The sequence below is a fragment of the Solanum dulcamara genome, chromosome 3, assembly GCF_947179165.1.
Source record: "Solanum dulcamara chromosome 3, daSolDulc1.2, whole genome shotgun sequence".
Taxonomy (NCBI): Eukaryota; Viridiplantae; Streptophyta; class Magnoliopsida; order Solanales; family Solanaceae; genus Solanum; species Solanum dulcamara.
This window is the reverse complement of record NC_077239.1, coordinates 76661726-76683189: the sequence shown is the minus strand read 5'-3', so window position 1 is coordinate 76683189 and position 21464 is coordinate 76661726. Positions and strand designations below refer to the sequence as shown.

Genomic DNA, 21464 nt, shown 5'->3' with positions numbered 1-21464 from the left:
ACTTTCAGAAATGTATATGCACAAGCTGAAGCATAGTGGCTCCATGCAACAACTAATATTAGATACCATCAACTAAAAACACCTTAGAGAGTTTCAGAAAGATTAAAATTACAAAACACAAAGCATTGCTAAAATTCTTTAGGCAGTTAAAAGTCTAAAAAACCGAAATAGTAGCCATGAGAACAAAGCTTATTTGGAATTAGATCCAACCTAACTCTTAACACTTCCCCTAAAATTAAACAAGGATCAGTTTTTCAAGAAAAAGTTTCAACCATTAGACGCGATATCTGATGCTGCCATTATTGCTGCTGCTGCTACTGGAAGGTCTAAAGCAACACATAGGACCCTTCTTTTTCTTCTCGCTGTTTCTCCTCCCGATATGAATGAAGTTCTTCAGTATGATGCCTGTGCTACTCCTGGAAAATTTGCTCCTAACTTTGCTCTTCTTTTCATCGTCCAGTTTCAGCAAAATGTACTGAATTTTCTGAATCTCTAGTTGCAACCGTCCAATCTTCTCAGAACCCTTTCTTGCCTGTTCTGAAACTCTCTTCTGACGGATATTCATGACCTCTTTCGAGTCTGCTGAACCACTGCTTGGAGAATAGGATGTACTTTCCTCTGTACTCTTCATCAATTGGCTATTCAAATTCACCAGATGTACGACAGTTTCCTCAACTTCTTGTAGCTGCTCCTTAACTGTTTCAAAATCAAAATTTTTGGTTTTTTTGGCCTTTTTGTTTGCCTCCAAATTTCTTCTCAGGCTATCAACAGTCAATTGAAGACTCATCAATTTCTCTGCATCGGAAGCAAGTCGCTTGAGAATCTTTTTGTTCATTTCTTGATTTGCCTCGGACGAGTTCATTGATAACTCTAACTTGTCCACACCCAACTCCTTCTCCACTTCTGATTCCGTAGGTGGATGTTTGCCCCTCCACTCCAAATTCCTATATTGGTTGTGCATGATAGGCCCCCCCACTGTTGGATGATTTGCCCGTTTCTTCATATCATTCACACTACGACTGAGGCTGCCGCCTTCTGCAGATTCCCACAGCTCAAGCATCTGATCATCTACTCTCTCTGCCGCAGAATGAGCTCTTTTAATTCTTTCTGGTGAACTATCAGAGACATGATCAAGTGGTATATCTTTCATTAGTGTCCCATTTTTGACTTCAAAGGACTTGGGTTTTGTCTTCCTTCGATTACGGTCATCGTCATGCTCCTTCTGATGACTCCTCCTTCCTGCAACTTCATGTTTTTCTCTATCCAAACTGGGCCGAGATTTTACTGACTCAATTTCACTCGCAGTACTATCTCGACCAGGCTTGATGTGTAAAGGTTTATGCAAAATAGGCTTGTTCATGTCTTCCACTACTTTCTCAACTGCTTTAATCCTATTCCTCAGCTCCTGCAAATCAAGAACGTCTTTTGGCATGATAGATTGACCATCCGTCAGCTTGTTGGAGCTAATTTGATCGGACTGAACATCAATTTCAACATACTGCAAATTCACGCAGAAAGAATAAAATTTCAGCAAAAAGTTGGAGATAACAGACTGCCGGTGATAAGCCGGAGGAAGGTGAGGATGACGTCAAGTTGGAGATAATTGCTACAATCTCTGCTTGAAGCTCAAGAATAGAGGAAGTAAACGAGAATAACACTTAGGAATGCTGATGCTTCCTGTCATTTATGTTCTGGAGCACTTAAATTAAGTTTTCAAGTACATCCACAAGTCAACTCCAAAATATATGTTAAAAGTAATGTTTGTTTAACTAGATATCCGTTGACAATCTATTGCACATTATGACTAAGCAAATATGGAGGAAACTTTTGAGCAATCAAATCACTTATTGATGTTTTAAAGCAATTGATGTTTTAAAGCAATTGATGTTTTAAAGCAATGGGCATGTACAGAAAGACCAGATGTCCCTTCAAACCTAAACATAAAGAAAGAAAAAGAAAATACTGCTTACATATGAGAAAGTACATTACCTTTGCTTCCTGAGAGCGAGCTAGATTAAGTTTCACAAGGAGCAGAGCATTATGCTCAAGTGAAACAATGTCATCCCTCAGAGAAGCAATTACAGGAGCATATGAATGTAACTGTGACTTCAGTTCTCCAATTTCACCTTCCATTGAAATCATTTTTCCTTTCATCCGTTGAATCTCCAAATCTTTGGAAGCATTTTTATCCTCGAGTCTTTCACACACCTCAGTCAACTCATTCATTTTGTTTTCCAGAAGTACTTCACGAACGGAGGAGATCTGGAGATCAAAATAAAAGGTTGCTGCCTCTGCCTCCCATAGTTCAAACTCATAGTTTTTCTCTTGGAGCTCCGAACTCAGATATTCTTCTCGCATTCGTTGCTCTTCAATTTCTTCATGCAACTTACCCAGTTCAGCTACCAAGTTCATATTCACTTCCCGGAGGACTTCAATTTCTTGGTTTTGAGTAGTATTTGTACTTGATATTTCAAGCATCTTCTTTTCTAAAGTTTCATTTGTCTGTATGGATTCTTGACGGTCAGTTTTTAGCACATCCAGAGTCATACACAACTCTGAGTTCAAATTCTCAGATGCTATAAGCTTCTGCTTGGCTTCCACGAGTCCTGCTTCTTGCTTATCAATTAATTCTTTTCCAGTGGAAAGTTCCAACTTCAAATGATTGTTAGATTCCCTTACTTCATAGAGCTCCTCTTCCAGCCTTTGAACTGATTCCTTCAGGAGTAAGTTTTCGGTTTCCTTCATTTCCAGCTTCTCCTTCAATTTGCCCATTTCCTTGTCAAGGTCACTGATAACACCATGAAGATTGTGCATATCTTCACATACTGACTTCAGCTCAGCAGATTTCTCATTACCAAAACTCATCCAAATTGTAGAGAGATTGCTAAGAGCAAGTGTATCTAGTAAAAGGGTATCATTTTCCTGCCCCACCATCCATTTCTCCTCCTTGATCTCTGTGAACTTTAATAACAAAGTTCTGTTCTCCTCAAGAACTTGAGAGTATTTCTTTTTTAATTCAACATAAGCTGTCTGCAACTGATCATGCTTGACACAGAGACTCCCAACCTCTGCATCAAGTACAGCGGTTAGTTGACTGCCTTTACTCACTTCCAGTCCCAATTTCTTATTCATCTCTAGAAGTTCGTGATTGTCTTTCTGCACTGTGACAAGCTTCTCTGCCATGATACTGAATTCTTTCTCTACAGATTTCTTCACTGATTCAAGTTCGAGGGCCTCTGATTTCAGCTGTACAAGTAAAGTTACGAGAACAGAGTTTTCAACCAATTCCTGCTGCTTATCATCCTCATATTCTCTGAGTGAACATTTTAGATCCTCGATATTGCCCAAAATATGATGCAGAAATGTTTGCTCATTTTCCACCTTATCTTCAGATACAAAATCAGATTCATTGTCAAGGGCCTTGAAAACCCGATATATCCCGAGTCTCAACCTTTCGATTTCATCCAGCAAAACTTCTGCTTCGACCTGTTGCTCAAGGCTCTCATTTTCTAACTCTGTAATCAGCCTGTCAGCCAATTTTGATGCCTCAACATGTTTCTGACAGTCCACCAATAAACTATAATTCTTTTCTTCCATGTCTTGTATGAATTTCTGCAGGATGAAAATTTCACACTGGGCTTTCACAGCTTTGTCAAGCTCCTCTTCAAATTCTTTCTTCCTCCACTTGCTTTCTTCTTGTAGAAGATGAATGTGGTTCTCCATACTAAACAATCGGGTCTCACTCTGATGAGTAAGTTTGGCCCTTTCTAGTTTCTCCATTCCAACTGCCACTCTCAGTTCTTCTACTTCTAAGCTAGTTGCTTTTTTGTCCTTCTCCAGGCAAGAATATTTTTCTTCCAATCCTGTAAATCTTGATTCCAGGTATTCTAGTCTCCGTTCAACATTTTCCAACTGAAGCGCTAGGTTACCTCTTTCAGCAAGAAGATTGGACTTCTCATTCTTCAGCAATTGGCAGATCTCTTCTAAACCCTTGGATTTTTCCCTCAGACCTTCAAGTTCAACTTTTGCACCAAAAAGAGAGTTCTCAAGAACAGCATTTTTCTCTAGGAGTTTCTGCATGCTATCAGTTATAATTTGCAACTGAGATAGCAAAGAACCTTTCTCAGCAACAAGGGTCAATTTTTCTCCATTAAGAATTTGGCAAGACTCTTGAAGTGCCCTCACATTTTCCTGAGATCCCTGCAACTCGCCATTCACGTCTGAGAGGGAACTCTCCAAAACAGCCTTCTTTCTCAGAAGTTCATCCATGTCCTCCAGCTTTTTTTGAAGGACTTCTTTCTCCTTTCTGTCCTTCTCAGAGATTATTCTCAGCTCCCTGCTTTCTTCCTGCAAGTTCTTTATTGAAGACTCGATACGCTCAGGGTTTAAACCTGCACCCTTCACTTGCTCCACCAAAGCCTGGTAGCTCCTGTTTAGGTCCTTGATTTCCTCCTTCAAACATGAAATGTTTTTCTGAAGGTTGTTATTAAGTTCTACTTGTTCAGCAACCTCCTCTTCGAGTCTCGTTTTCATCTTCCTCAGGCTAAGGATTTCATTTTCCAGATTCTCCTGTGAGAAGGTTGAGGACAATTTCAGTTCACTCAGGCTTTGATTTTCATCCTTCATTCTCCGAAGTTCATCTTCCAAACTATTTTTGCTTGTTTCCATGTCCTTCAGAAGTTGAAGTCCATTTTTGAGTTCCAATGCCAGCGCTTTCTGCTCCTCTTGAGATTGAGAATGCAAGTTTTGCAAAGCCAAAAGCGAGGCTTCAATTTGTGCATGCCTCAAGTGCTCATTTTGCAAATCACTTTGAAGTTTCTCCAGCTCCCTTTGCTTCTGAGAAAGCTCTTGATCTTTCATAGTTATCTTCTTTGCCAAGTTATCTGCCTCAGAGTGCAATGACTGATTTGATGTCTCCAGCAGAAAACACTTCTCTTCAGCATTTTTAAGCCTAGCAGCACCCACTGAAAGCTCACCATTAAGGCGTTTTACATCCTCTTGTGCACAAGTTAGTTCATTCTCAAGTTTGGATATTTTCTCCAGACAGTTTTTATATTCACGGATTGAGACTTCTTTCTTCTCAGTTAGCTCCATAACAAGATCTTTCAGTTTCTTTATCTCACTTTCAGCTCTATCGGCTTTCTCACTAAGAAGTCTGGATTCCTCCTGAGACAGCAAGAGTTTTTTCTCCAGTTCAGATATCTTTTCCAGGCATTGTTTGTACTGATGAAAACAACAGTCCTTTTCAGACTCTAATTTACAGATCTCATTCCTCAGATGCCAAGCTTCACTTTCTGCCTTAATTGCTCGCTCATTCACTCCTTTTATGTCTTCATGTGCTTGAGAAGCCTTATCCTCCAAACTGGATATCCGTTCCAAATACTCCTTGTGTTTGCTCAAAGCAGCATCTCTTTCAGCCTCCAGCTTGATAAGTGATTCCTTCAACTTCTGAGCTTCATTTCCTGCTTCACTGGCCCATTCATTGAACTTAAGGGAGTCCTCGTGTGCAGCACTGAGATCCCTCTCTACAGCTGACAACTTTTCCAGGCATTGCTGATATTGCAGGAATGTACTTTCTTTTTCCGCCTCGACACCAGCTAGGGCTTCTTTCAGCATCTGAACTTCGCCTTCAGCTTGACCTGCACGCTCTGACTCAGTAAGAACTTTGGCCTTGAGGTTTTCATTCTCAATTGATAATTCAGATACTTGAGAATGCAAAATTTGTTCTTTTTCCTCTGTATTGCTGTTCAATCCTTTCTTTAAGGTTCCCTCAAGGAACTTCGAGTTCTTTAGCATTTCTTCTCCAGCCCCAAGCATCTCATGCAATTGTTTTAGACCCCACTCACTTGTTCCCTTATCATCACCACTATAAGTTCCACTCTTGTGTATAGCATGCATTCTTGACAGCAATAATCCCACTGCATGCTGATGCAAGTCACCTGTATCAGGAAAAGCATGAGCTCCACGCAACACTTCTGGACTATGTGGCTCTGCCGCATGTACGGAAGATTTCACTGGTGAATCTTCAAGAAGAAACTGTACTTGGTCGGGAAATGCTTCTGACATGGTTTTCTGGGCCTGCTTAAGTTCGCCTGTTACATGGTCGTATCTTTCAGCTAATGCCCTGTATGCCCTGTAGAACTCCTCAACTAATTTCATAAGCTCAGGCCTTTTCTTGTAGTACATTTCAGCCCTTCTTGCAAATGAATCAGCATCTTCTTCGATGAGCTTGATCATAGCCTTCACTTTAGAATCCATTTCTGCGAAAATAAGAAATAAAAACAGGTTAATTAGGACATTTTGGATAAGACAATCCATTACAAAGAATTAATACAAACTTTTCCAGTAAACCAAGCAGAAGACGTTAAACGGGGGAAGGAGAATTAATGCCACAGTATTATTCCACCAGCCTTTACGACTATTTAGAGCAAACCTTTCGATCGTTCGAACCAGATAACTAGGACGTATGCTAAGGTCAAACTGGTGGTAGATACAAGCTTGATCTGTTTCACTTTAAAAAAGATAAATCTTTAATTGCACTTAACCTTTTAAGCCACCTGTAATATATGCACATATGGTAGGATATCTAGGTGGTTAATAAATGGATGTAGTGATTGTGCCAGGTTGAATGAACTCAGGAGTTAGTTGAGGTTAGCAAACATGGTTCCAATTGAAGTGTTTGCATACGTTGTGCAAGAATTGGGTACTAAGTAATACTTCGATTACATGAAACAGTCATTTTATGAGGGAATAATAGGCAAGGTTCTCTTTCACATGCAACTGACACTAGGCAGGTGGTGCACTTTGTATGACATACACAAGAGAGGGAGGCAGTCGGATTGGATAAGAGGAAGCGCCAGGCTATACGGAAACAGAAAAGACAAAATTTACAGACTTTTGGGAGACAAAAACTAATTCTTAAAGATATTTCAAATTAATTCTCTTTTGAAAAAATGAAAATATTTTTAATTTCCGTGAATCAAATGTTGAATGAAATTGATCCTTCTTTTCACTGATACTAACGACCTATAGGTCTCTATACCTACTTATTAAAGATCATCAGAATGTGTTATTCAATCAAAACAAATATTAGTTTGTGAAAAGTCTTGAGGGCAGCCCAAGACATCCGTCACAGAAGATCTGCCTCAGGAGGGAGGCCGGTAATGTAAAGACTAGCTAGAACATAGGTTCAAGGCAAAGCCATGGAATGGTACTCTTGCTTTTGGGCATAAAGATAAGCTATGTAGACACTCCAACCATTTCGTGCAAATATAACCTACAGTAGAGAAGGCTTAAAATACTCTGGACATAAACCCCCCATCTTGGGAAAAAAGGCAGCCCATTGCAAGGACCACTGCCTTCATGCAGGTCGAGGGAAGAGCCACACACCAAGGGATGTGATCTAGACTGACCACCCTGATGCAAGGGTCAATGGCTGCTTCTACGGCTCAAAGTTGTGACCTATAGGTCACATGGAGATAACTTTACCGTCGCTCCAATTCAAAAACCTCCAACTTGAAAGCCCCAAAAAGTTGTAGGTAACCAAAATCCCAAGCACATTGTATACACATGTCCCATAATGGCCACATTGTTTAAATACAGAATCTTATGGTAAAGGCACAAAGCGAGACACAAGGAAAGACATTTGAAAGAGAAGTACGATCTGAGTGGGCATGGAGCAATTTTTTGAGACTTAAAGGGACGCACTTGAGCGTGCAACAAATCTTTTAACACAATATAATAAAAACAATAGCAAGCACTAGGTGGCACATGTATTTGTTTCTTTTGATGCTTTCATGAATGCATGATGCAGATGGTATCAAGTCCGACAATCATAGTTCAATTTGAGCGCAATCATCCTGTATTTAGAAATCCCTATTTATGATGTGGTAAAGAAAATACAACATAGAAGACACAATTAAGAACACCAGAGATCTCGTTCTCCAGATAAAAATGAATTAATAATCAAGCAATTTCTGCAGGGGCTAGGAGAACAAAGACAAAAGGAACCAAGTCTCTAGATACTCACCAGTAAGATTCTCCTGAAGCCATTTTGAGTTCTTGGGGATATGACTATCCCACCACCAAGAGTACTTGCGCCTGGAGTCGGAATGTGGCAAGGTTGCCATGACTCCAGCAAAGAACAAAAAAACAACTGGATTTATCCTTGCAGAATACTGCAGGAAAAAAGAGAAAAGAGTAACAAATTCAGAAGAAAGCAGCCCAAACCAATTTTGGGGTAGAGAATCAAGGCCTGGAGATGAGAACTACGTGAAATGAGAATTAAAGCTAATAAATCATAGCAAAGTACCTGTTCTGTGGCTCTGGCAAGCACAAAGCACAGCTGCAGCTACAGTTACTTTTCAACTTAAAAGTTCCAATGCCAGTGTACCAAAGGCAACCTGAACAGGAAAAAAAAAGGACTGATTGAGAATCAAGTCTCATACATTACAAACTGTTAATTAGAAGCTATTAACTTCTCAAAAAAAAGACAACTGTTAATTAGAAAAAAAAGGATTGATATGCACATCATGATTTAACAGAATTTTCCAAGAATTCACCAATTGACAAGATTTATCAAGTCCATACAAGAAAGAGGGGAACTTCTAATTCTGATCAAGGCCTCATAAATAGACTTGTCAAGTAGCAAAATCAGAATGAAGAAATTTTCATCTAACTCTTAATTAACCAAGACTTCTTTTTTCCCTGATTATAAGTAGAGTAGAGTCCTAATTATCAAGATTTACACAACCCCAACATGAAAACTAAAAATTCTGAGCAAATGGGCAAGATTAAAACCAACAAAAAATCAATCTTTTTTGTGAATTGAACAAAAAACCCACCAGAAGAATGGAGAAATTTTCATCAACTCTTCATTAACCAAGACTTCTTTTTTCCCTGATTAAAAGTAGAGTCTAATTATCAAGATTTACAAAATCCCAACATGAAAGCCAAAGATTCTGAGCAAATGGGCAAGATTAAAACCACACAAAAAAACATTCTTTTTTTAAGAATTAAACGAAAAACCCAAAATCTAGAAGCCAAAAAAATGATATAAGAAGTGACATTGATACACAAAACCTCAAAGATACAAAACAGTTACACATCAAGAACAAATGATCCTCAAAAAACAAGCAAAAAAGATTGGATCTTTATAACATAAAAAAAATCAGAAAGTTACCCAAGATTACAGAAATCTGAATTAACAGAAGTCTGATTAGCAGCTATGATTATCAAGAACCAACTAGCTGCTTCATTCCCTCTTACCCCATTTCCTTTCTTGCTCTCCCTTTCTCATTCACTCTCTCTCTTTATCCTCTAGTTGGTACAGTGTCAATGTGACAATCTGTAAAAAGTAGACAAAATATGAAAAAAACCCTTCAAGATTGCACCTTTCAATACAGGTTCAACTACACACTGTGTATAATGTATGTATATACTCTAGTTTGGCGCACGGGGGGGGGGGGGGGTAAAAAAGTTGACGTTGTAAAATGGAGTAAATGTGCTAACAAAAAAGGAAGTAATGATCCTAATCAATTTGATTTCTTGAAAAAAAATTATTTTTTTTAAAACAAAAATTGTTGAGATTTTGTCGGCACTTTATTGGGTAATACAACTCTTGTATACTCATGACCAAGAATGGGGTTGTGCTTAATTTATTTATTTTTGGACTAATATATCCCTTGCTTGGGATCTCAAAAATGTTCTTTCTTGGGTCTAATTTCATTTTTAAAATATTTTTTAATTATTAATTTACTTGAAGTTAAATTCTTTATGGGATTATAAGAACCTCTTTATATGTGGCAGAAGCAGACCAGATCTTCTCTTTATTCTTTGCATTTTTATAAATGATACTCCATATATTTCTTTTTAGTTTTTTACACAAGAATAAAAGATTTTCTCAAATGAAAATTATTCTTTGTTTAGGTGAATCAACTTGGGAGCCTGAATTTTTTGGAGAATGTTAGCAATTTGTTTGAGTGATCATAAGTACAAAGAATTCGCTAAATACGATTTTACAATTAAACATTTTAATTTGTATAAGTTTTCTTGCGAAAAAAGACTTTTTGGGTAGTCGTCCTTCCATTCCAAGCCAGCACGATGGGGTTCCCCTTCCCCGCCCGGGAAGAACTTTACTCCCAAGACCTTAAGCTAGCAAGACGAATAGGTTTAGACTAGGGCATAAGCTCACCAATTAGGATGCGTGACTGACGCATTTTTTTTTTCAAATGATCTGGGGCATTCCCTCGAAGCGATCTTCTTCTAGTTGCAGGACGAAATCCGACAGCCAGCTCTGAATAACCAGCAAGTCCAGCAGGCTTTGCCTTAACGCCACGAAAACATAGCCGCCATAATAAGAAATAGGCGAAGCAGTTCCGATAGAATAACGTTAAAATAATATTTTTTTAAAGAAACATTAATTAGATGTGGAAGAAGAAATTTTAGTCACATCATTATTGTAGATTTTATAGATCGACAACATATAACATACAATCTTTATCCAATTAAGGTAAATTTAGGTGAATCAACTTGGGAGTCTGATTTCTTGGAGAATTTAGCATTTTGTTTGAGTGATTTTAAGTACAAATAATTCGCCAAAATACGATTCTACAGCCAAATATGTTAATTCATATAAGATTTAGTAATTGTAATTATTGCAAGTTCCGATTAAATAATGTTGATTTGAATTTTTTTTTAAAAATTATGTTGCGAATTTTATAACCTGGTTGCATATAAACATATACTTATCCAATTAAAATTGATTCATCTTCTAACGTTCTACTTTTAATATATTTGCAAATATATATATATATATATATATATATATATATATATATATATATATATATATATATATCTTTTTGAAAAGCTACTAAAACTGAAAAAGCATAGTTTTAGCAAACATGTTAATGTCATTAATTAATTAATTTTAAATTTGAAAAGCTGCTAAAAAGTGCAAAGTGAAGAATGAAGGCTTTTGCAGGACTAAACCACTCACCCCACACATTTTCTTTTAAGGAAAATCTGATCTTTGGTCCACAATTTCTTCAATAAAATTTCTTGTAACATTCAATTGAATTTATGTTTATTTTTACACAATTTTGATATTAATTTTATAAATTTTCTCTTCTTTTTTTTTTTTTTAAAACAACAATTCAGATTCAGTTTTAATATTATTTTCTTTCTTTTGTTTACCTTAAAGCATATACATGCGTGAAAGCTTCGCTGGCTTATCAAATACTTAAAGCAAAAGTAGATATGATGTGAACTTCTCTTCTTTCCACTAATTTCAACCTCAAGTAAAAATAATCACGATTAAGCAAATAAATGTTATTAGCATTACCATATTATATTTTGCTAATTTATATTTCTTCAATTTACATGTACAACAGTACAAGTAATTTGATTTGGTCACACGTATATTAAAAAAATAGGTATTTATAAAAAAAATTTGGGTATATTGTTGTTGTAGATATCTGTCAATAGGTTTAGAAAATATTTGTTGGACTTCTTATATGGTAAAGTTTATCCATATATGACATTTATATTAAATCATACTAAGTAGGCATTTGAACCTGAATTGCTTAATATTTGAATAGAAAAATAGCGTTTAAAATTAAGTTGAAAAAATGTGTTTGAAATTTAAAGTTATGTTTGAATATGTATTTCACTAGAAAAAATATTGAAATTTTAAGAGGAATATTTTTTACATTGATTTTTTTATTAAAAAAAATTGGAGTGAAAAGTTAACATAATGTATAACCAAATAGTACATTTTTTGAAAGAAAAAAAACGAACCTGAAAATAGCAACAAAAAGTGTATTAATAATTACTAGGTTAAGGTAAACATGTATTTTATATTTTAAATTTTCACCATGAGATTTATATTAGCAAAAAAAGAAAAGAAAGATTGGAAAAATTGTACAAATAAGAGATCAATTTTTTGTTTTTTCCAACATGCTAATTTATTTCATACTTATTTCCACCTAATCTGCCATATAGTTTCAATTAATCATAGTGGAAAAAATTGTGCCTCCATTAATTTGGATGGAGTTGTTGGTCTTTGACTATTTGGCCTAGCTACATTTGGAATAAAAAAAGAAGTTGTAGCAGTTAATTAACAATTAATTCAATTAAGTACATATTATTATGGCTAATGCCCTAATCCAGTGACCTTTTTAAATACTATTTTCAGTAATTCCTAATGACCTAGAAAATATAATTTCATTGGAATAAAACGTGTTCCGACTATTTATTATAAGGAAAATGCAAATTTATTCACAATACAGTTCTAAATGTATATATACAGGAGAATAGTTGATTTATTACTCTATGGAAAACAACTAAAATAACTCTCGGTAGAAAGAGCTTCTGCTTTAACCCGCCCTAATGCAAGACCATTACAAGAAAAATGCGGATACAAAATAATAGAGAATATTAATGTCGTATTCAAATGCATGTATTTAGAAAAATCTTAATAACTCAGTTGTTTGATTACTTAAATTTTTACTTTGTTGATTTGTTGATGATAGTCTGATTCCCGATCATCTCGTAATCCTCCTACCCTATCCCCAATTTTTACTTTTATTTTTAAAAAAGCATGCATGGACTAAAAAGTTGTATTCAAACTTTATAGCAAAGTGAAAAATATATAAATGGTGAAATAAACAGTATTAGTGCATGATCTTGAAAGAATGGGACATAGGCAAATTATTGGAGCTTAGGTTCATATTTTGGATTATTACATTAAAAATATAAATAAAAACTTCCAAAATGTGGACCAAGAAATATGGGCACCTCCTTGGCTTCTATCATCATCCCTTTTTAACCCAACGTATAAATATTAACAAAATAGATATATTTGAAAAGAAAGCATAAGCATAAGCATTTTGTTCTTTTCATTGAATTTTACAATAAGAATTTAAGATCCCATCCTCAGCATGGGTCAAAAAAAAAGATGTATAAAGTAGAATTTGGCTTATCAATTTGGAAGAAGGGTAAGTAGTGGGGACTTTGTGATATTGATGGAATTGACCTTTCTTCTTATACATAATGTTAAAAGCTTTTTGCCTACTTTTCCCAACAATAATAATTAGCTTTTCAAGAATTAAATAATTAGTTGGCAAAAGAGGTACATACATAGAAAAGAAATGAAATGAGTACTTATTTTTCCTTACCAACCTTTTCCTTCTCAAGAAAGGCATATATATATGAAGTACTATATATTTATTGTTCAACATTCATTCAAGGCCAATTAAATACATAGACAACCCCACTAATAACTTAGCCCCATTTTTCATTTTTGCTACCCTATCTTATTCTTTTTTTCATTTTAACTCTCCAAATTTATTTTTAATATATCATTAAAATACAAAAATATTATCCAATATAAACTATTCAACGCGTATTAATAAACATGATAAGGAACGAAATATTCCATTAAATAACACTACATGCTTTATAAGATCATGTTTTCCGGGTTTACCCCAAATCTCGCTTTCTAATTTTTAACTCATAGCTAAAAAAAGAACTCATCTTCGACAAGGGTAAAAAAAAACTCTGATTTATTACTAATAACACAATTTAAAAAAATACCAAAATCCGATAGAGTCCGTCAGGTTGTCAATAATTTTTCAAAAGAAAATTTACCTACTTTCATCGATTATTTTTCACATAAAATTGCGTAGAAACCATAAAAAAATTACTGTTTTTTATAGAAAAATCGACGGATGAATACTAATTTATTTATTTTTCCAAAAATTAAAGGATGTCCTTCGATTTTTACAGTGCAAAACTGCAATTGAAGAGTATAAATAAAAATAATGAAAGCATAAAAATTAGTATTTTGTATCTTAATAATATATTAAAAAATGGGGTTGAAGAGTTAAAATGGAACAAAGATTGAGATGGATTGTCAAAATGAGAAATGGAGACAAGTTAGACGGACTGTCTATGTATTTGGCCTTCTTTTTTAAATTAGAATTAATGGTGAAAACAGATTTGATTTTATTTTTTTTGGTGAGTTTCACAACCAACCCCCCACCCCCACCCCCTCCAACTATCAATTATTTTCTTTTTGAGTAGAGGGTAATTGTTTAGATAGGAAAGGAAATAACTAGTAGTTATCCTAATCAGTTCCGAAGTATGTTTTAATAGATAGATGATGATTTACTATATTAAAAAGAAAATCTACTTATAGTTTGAAGTGTAAAATTCTAAAAAAATGATGGTTAAAATATGTGTTCTTTTATTATCTCCTTAATTATACTCTAAACTGGTACTTATTACATACACATTTTATTATATACAAGTGTAAGTTATTTTCTCTTTCGAAAGGGCATGTAGGGTCGTATACTTTAGATCAGTAACAGGATTTTGTATATTAGATCGGGACATTATAATTTGTATGCTATAAAAATTAAGACTATAAAGTAAATATATTAGAGAATAGTATATATAGAAATCGATATTTTATTCAACTTTAAATTGTTGTACAAATGAATTGAATTATTTTCTATTTATGGAAAAACAAAAATTGTTGTGTAAGGCTTATTTAATTGCAAGTTTATCTAATAAAAAAGGACATTCATAATATAAGATATTTATAATACTCTCTCCTCATTTAATAAATAATGTATTTCGTTAAAATCTTACCAAAAAATCTTGTAGAAAAAAATTATTATACACATTTATTAGCTGTCTCATTAATTATCGTAAAATAACACCAATAATATCAAGGTTAGTAGTATATATTAGTGACATTCTAATATATTGTCCCATTTTCCCTGTCCCTTCCTGTAATTGGAAATAAAAATAAAATATATATTTATTTTTTAAAAAAATGCCATTAGTTATCTCTCTAGACTCTAGCTTTTTGTGAATTTTCTTAAAACTAGTTTGTCTTTTCCAGTTTAAATATATTTTTAATCTTCTTCTCTGAATTTTGAAGAAAACGAAAAATAAGTGAAGTATTAAGCATAATACGAATTACTGGTTGGAATTCAAAGTGGGTACTAACATTAGATTTAGATATAATATTCACTAATTAGTAAAGCACTAATAAAATTGTACGAAAAATGAAAAACCAAAAAAATATTAAAAGGGGCATTAAACAAACACTATGTGAAACTTCCATATGTTTCACTTGACAATATAATTGTCTTGGATTTGTTTGAAAACTACCAAAAATGACATTCATTCAATCAAATCTCTAACCAATTAAGTTATTAAGAATAAGAAAGAAAGATAATTGCAAACTAATATGATTGAAATAGTATACCAAAGTGATTAGTGGCAAATCACCAAGAGAGTTTCTTTGGTTATTAGTAAATCTCATTTCTGCTGAGATAGTAATTAGTGTGTGATTAATGACTTGTGCATGTAATAATCACCTCCTAACCTTAATCCGATATAGATATGAAACAAGAGTTTCAACATATATTAGTGCATACCACCAATGAATGAGGGGCAGTGGATTAGACTGTTTCTCTCTAAATCAAAGGTTTTGAATTCGACTCTGAATATGAAAATATTCTTGACAAAATGTGATTTTCCCATAATAGAACCCTACACAAGTCACGTTACAAATTTAAAATAGTCGAACTTCAATACGGATACCTAAGAAACCAAAAGAAAAACCATATATTAGTGCATGTGAAAGGTGAAGTATATATGAGCTTTTGTCATGCCATAATATTATAGCCAATTGGGTCCACTTTCACATGCCTCATTGACTACTCTCATTAGTTTGCCAACAGTACTGTACAATTGAATGAGTCAGAGTTTATTATTCTGACACATTATATTATTAATTAAAGACGAGACCATATAGTTTTGTGATTAAAAAGTGAATATACATTCTTCTATACGAATTTTGTATACATGAAATTTAGTGTAATATACACACGTAATAAGTATACATTCATAGTGACAAAAAGGTGGACCAGTCGATCAGAGGCATTTAAAATAATCGCCTAATATTTTTCAATGAGAAAATAATAATATTTTAATAGTGTCTACTATTTTTTTTTATTATATGTTTAGACAAATTTAAAAAGTTAATGATATATTCATTCAGAATATAAATTTGAGCTTACTACATTAAAGTTTGATTCCGCATTCGAAAATGTAAGTTAGTATATTAGTTACGTATACACTAATTATAATAGTATGAGTTTTAGTAATATATAAACAGTTACAGTAAGAAAGCTTTATATTATTATATCATATTTATGTGTTGTAGCTAATAATTCATGCTATATTTAAAATTACAAATTTTACCTATTTTAAGAAAATGTATCCCTAAATATTAACTATTTAAAGAAAATTTATTCCTAAAACGCACGGCAAGATGTGTTTTTATCCTTTTGATTTCATCCTAAAATCAATCACCGTTTTAAAATTTTTACAAAAAAATAATTATCCATTCGACTCCGAACTTGTAGATCATTCATCTAGTCCTGAATTATACAAAAAGGTACCCCACCCCCACCCCTTGATTCCAACACTACAACCCAGCAAAAAGCTTAGGAAAGAGTTATGTGGCACATGAAATTAAACAGACCCCATTCTCTTTGTTTCAATTAATATAGTAAAACATACTTTTCCTATTAAGTTTTAATCAGAAAGAACCCTCATAGATATTACGATTGTTTAGATTACAAATTTCAAAAAGAAATAATCTTTCTTAATTTTATAACCAGTTGAAATGTATTATATCTAGTTGAGAGTTCACCAAAAAGTCTTTCTATCCCATAAAAATAAAAATCAAATCTACATATATTCTATCTTTTTAAAACTTTACTTGTTATAAAATCACATTGAATATATTATCGTAACACTTGATGTTCCCATGGTAAGTCCACTTTTGAGCAGGGGTGTTCAATTCATATATATGGTTCGATTTGAGTCATTTTTCTAAATAAAAAAAAAGTAAATCAATTTAGTGTAAATTTTTTCAAATGTTAGAATTAAATCATATCAATTAAATCAATTTTTCAACGCATTGGTTCTTTTTTTTTGTTTTTTTTTTGTCGATTTTATATTTTAAAAATATGACAATATACTTCCAAGCAGAAGTGAATTTATAGGCAAAAATTTTGGAACATTATGTATATATTTTTTAAAATTAACATAATATACAGATTTTGTAATTATTCTATTTATACTAGGTTATCATATCAAGTTTACTATATATGATGAGTTACCGGTTATTATACGTCAATAAAGAATCTATGCATTGTCACTGTATGTAAATTTAATTATTATTTTGTTAAGTATACTGGAATAGTGGAATTTGTGATTCATAACACTTATTAATTTTATACAATTTCCACAACTAAAATATTTATTTTGAAATAAAAATTTAGAAAACAAGGAAATATGGGGATGGATAATTGACGTAAATCATGAATAGTGACTTGACGAAAGTGGTTGCTATATTTGTCGTGAATTGGGTATCTATGAAATTGATCATCCATGTGTGATAATTGAAGAAGATGTTTCCACTTTGTAAGCAAACCAATTATTATAGTGTTTCTCCAATTGCACTATTGAATTAACATTTCCAATCTCAAACTATACATTTTAATAGTCGTCAATCAATTATAGGCTTGATATAAATTTAATATATAGTTAGTCACCAACGTGAGTAGCAATACCAACATATTCAGTCCAGTAATTCTATAAGTGAAGTCAGAAAGAATAGTGTATATGCAAATCTTACTTCTATTTTATAAAGATAGAGAAGAACCCTCAGTTCAAGTAAAACATATCTAAAAAAACACATAAGCAAAACAAATATAGTAGTAAAAAATCACGCTGAAACTGTTAAAAACAAGAAGTAACAACAAAATGTACGATAACTAAAGCAAGGGAAACAACTGGTAACACAAATTGTGGAATAAGATAGTAGGAGAGTAATAATAACAATAGTGATAGGGAACTAGACAATACTAAACTACATACTAATCTTCTACCCTAATCTTAGACTTTTGTATCTTCCCTATGGGGCATGTGAACCCGTAATCATGCTGTAAAATTAAGTATTTTATGTATATAATTCATAAAATTGATATAATATGATCTATTGACACCTATATTACAAAAAGGCTAAGTGGTAGAGTTGTTTACCTAAACGTTTAGGGATTAAGTCCCACTTAATACATTTCTTCCTTCTTTTTTTTAGTGGTGCACTGTACCCATGTTTTACAAATTCTAGACTCACCAATCTTAGGATCATGTCATGTCCAATCACCTCACTCCAAGGCTTCTTTAGCCTACCTCTACCTCTGACCCACGAAAGCCAACCTCCTACAAACTTTCTCACCAGAGCATCCCCAATCATCTAAGTCTTGTCATGCCTTTCTCATTTATCCACCACAAAGGTCACTCTCATCTTATCCTGAATAACTTTGTTCATAATCATATCTCTCCTAGTATGTCCAAACATCTATTTCAACATCCTCATTTTTTCTACTCTCATATTCTGAATGTGTGAATTTTTTATTAGCCAACACTCCACTCCATATAACATAATTGATCTTACCAGCACTTTATAAACCTTTGACATTTTTTATCACTAACATAAGTATTTGTTGAAAATAATTATTTAGTGGCTATTTACTCCGTTCATAAAAATGCAACACATTGTTAAACGGAAGAATAAAATAAAATTTCTACAAATATAAGCAAATTACGATATGAAGATCAATAGCAATTGAAAACATGTATAATCGCACCTTTTTATAGTAGTCATTTTCTAACAATATTTTATCATAATAACGAAGTTTTTTTGGAATCGATTTTATATGTGATGTTATAAAGATAAGTATCAAAAATACATCTAAATTATTCTCTTTTTTTGAGTTTCATACCTAAACTATTAGAAATGTGAGTTTCATACATAAACTATGATTTATTAGTTTGAAAAATACAAATCAATGTTGTATGTCTTTATTTTTTTATAAAAATCTTGTCACATGGATAAAATATTTTACCTTGACAAAAATTAAATAAACTATTAATATTAATTAAAAGATAAAGACTAAAGTATTTTAAAGAAATTATTTTTTTTAAAAAAAAATTAAAATATTTTTCTCACCAGCTCCACCACCACTCCCCCTCCCCCCGACAATCCCCGTCCATCTATTTTTTAAAATTTCTTTTGTAAAAAAATTTAAAAAAATTCATACTTCACCCCCTCTCCTACTCCTTCCTAAAAAATGTTACTATTTTTAATTTTAAAAAAAATTAAAATTATACCCACCCCATCTAACCCTCCGTTCTTAATTTATTTTTATTTATTTTTTACATTTTTCTTGTTTTGAGTTAGATATGTACATATATTTTTAGTAAAATATTTTTTTCTATTTGCGTACCAAATATAACAGAAATAAAAATTATATTTTAAGAAAAGTCTTGGGACAAGTAAAAAATACTTTCCTAAAATCATATCTATATATCTAACAAAAAATGAGAAAAACTTTTGGAAGCAGAGGATTAGGTAGGGCGGAGCAAAACTTTTTTAAATAATATCTAAATTATTATTTGAGGGGGTGATGGAATAAGAATTTTTTTTAATTTTTTTTATAAAATAAATTTAAAAATTAAAATTAAAACTAAAAAAATGGGGGGGGGGGGTTATTTTGAGAGAAAGTGGTGGAGTGGGATAAGAAAAATATAATTATTTTGGGGCGGAAGGTAGTAATACTTTAATCTTTAATTTTAACTAATTTTAATAATTTATTTAATTTTTGTTAAGGTGGAATGTTTTGTCAATGTAGAGTGTGATGTGACAATTTTTTTAAATGAAAAAGAGAGTGTAGTACACACATCATGACGAGGATTTTAATAAAAGAGATGTTTTTCTCAATTTTACAAGTGATAGTTTAGGTATGAAACTCACACTCCAATAATTTAAGTATGAAACTCTAAAAAGAGAATAGTTTAGGCGTATTTTTGACTCTTACCTCTTATGTTATATTATATATTCTGTCTAATATATATGGACAACTATCCTTGTTATAAAAAGATTTCACTTTAATTTGATTATCTATTTCTAAATTGAGATGTTCGTGCGTGTAACATGCGAGTATTGTTCTCAATGATAAAATAATTGATACCTAGAGATCAAAATTTGAGTTGCATTGGTCTCAAATTTCATATTTTAGAGATAGATAGAAAAGGACTTTTATAGAGTCAATAGTTGGAGTTATAGAATATATTTTGAGGGTCTATAATGTTAATTAAAAAAGTACATGATTTGCATAAAAATGTTAGATTTAAGAGGATGGTTAGAGTTTTGGATTATTTAATTAGACATGGGTTGTGCCGCTATAAATATGGCATGAAATGAAAAAAACCTATTTGATCATTCCCTATGGTTATTTGACTGATTAATTAAAACTAAAAACATAGCTTTATATAATTGACTTTTAATTGAAGTTATATACTTTTCATTTATTATTGGATAGTTTAATGTTCACATGTGACATCTAATATTTATAAAGGGTGTTTTGAAACATGCAAAAGTTATTTTGTGTGATTTATAAGTTATGAGTTCAAATCGTGGATGCAATTACTGTTCCTATTAAGGTATATCACATTTCTTAAGATACAATTCTTCTTCAAATCCTCCTAATATGGAATGTTTTGTGTATCGATTTTTTTTTAATGTTACATCAACATCTGTGAAACAAGTGTCTTAATATTGAAGTTCCTGTTTTCTTCAAAGTAATATCTGAATGTTACTCCCCACCAATTCTTTCCCTTCTTCCAATAAATATTCTATAGCTAGACTTTACCGACACTATATACTATATTACATACTAGTGCCCTACAACACCCCCCCCCCCCCAAATTACACCCCACCCCATCACTCTATTACCCAGAATGGATGGTAATCTTTCCTTCTGAGAATTCTCCTCTTGCCTTTTTGTTTGTGGGGTTGGTGTTGTTTGGGGGAAGGGGGTGGGGGAGGTGGAGGGGCAAGAAGTGTACTATTATATACTATCATTATATGGTGTGATAAAATTATGTAACAAAAAAACTGATGTTTTATATTTGGGATAGGTTAAAAGTAGTCTCTAAAATATAATCTTACGTAATTATAGTTCTTTAAGTTTTCAAAAAATGAATACGTTTGTTCACCGCCAAATATTTAACAAACTCCGGTTGTTACATTTAATGGAATTGGATTTCTTTCTTTAAAAAAAAGGAATTAACGTGAGTTTAAATTTAGAGGCGTAAATTTTGTGATTTATATTATTTTTATTCTATTCTTCTAAAGTATGATGAAATTTTTTGATGTGAAACTCTTGCGAATTTTGGTATAGTTTTAGGTGGCTACTGCAACTCTTGTGTTGTAGTTTCTTAAATCTAATAAAACTTTTCTGATATTTATGGTTTAAAACAGTTCGTCTCAAATATAATAGTCGATATTTGATGAAAACCAAAAGTGTTCA

General features: G+C 32.7%; 1 protein-coding gene across 2 annotated transcripts; it reads right to left on the bottom strand.

Annotated features, from left to right (window-relative positions):
- Positions 1-17: 17 nt before the first annotated feature.
- On the bottom strand, positions 18-9418 carry LOC129883033 (protein NETWORKED 1A-like). 2 transcript variants are annotated; one of them, XM_055957576.1, is made up of 5 exons: positions 9182-9418; positions 8312-8402; positions 8030-8177; positions 1990-6260; positions 18-1498 (listed from the first exon to the last, which is right to left on the bottom strand). In XM_055957576.1, the coding sequence occupies exons 3-5, from the start codon at positions 8127-8129 to the stop codon at positions 275-277; spliced, it is 5595 nt and encodes a 1864-aa protein (XP_055813551.1). In that variant the 5' UTR covers positions 8130-8177; positions 8312-8402; positions 9182-9418; the 3' UTR covers positions 18-274. The 2 variants fall into 2 exon arrangements, with proteins under 2 accessions (XP_055813551.1, XP_055813553.1); XM_055957578.1 differs by lacking the exon at positions 9182-9418 and adding an exon at positions 8844-8861.
- Positions 9419-21464: the final 12046 nt, after the last annotated feature.

Excerpts from the sequence above, each read along its gene's own strand:
- LOC129883033 (XM_055957576.1), bottom strand. The coding sequence starts at position 8,129 with ATGGCAACCTTGCCACATTCCGACTCCAGGCGCAAGTACTCTTGGTGG. Across the intron at positions 6,261-8,029 it reads GCTTCAGGAGAATCTTACTG|AAATGGATTCTAAAGTGAAG; the intron begins GTGAGTATCTAG and ends TTATTTTCGCAG. Across the intron at positions 1,499-1,989 it reads CTCGCTCTCAGGAAGCAAAG|TATGTTGAAATTGATGTTCA; the intron begins GTAATGTACTTT and ends GTGAATTTGCAG.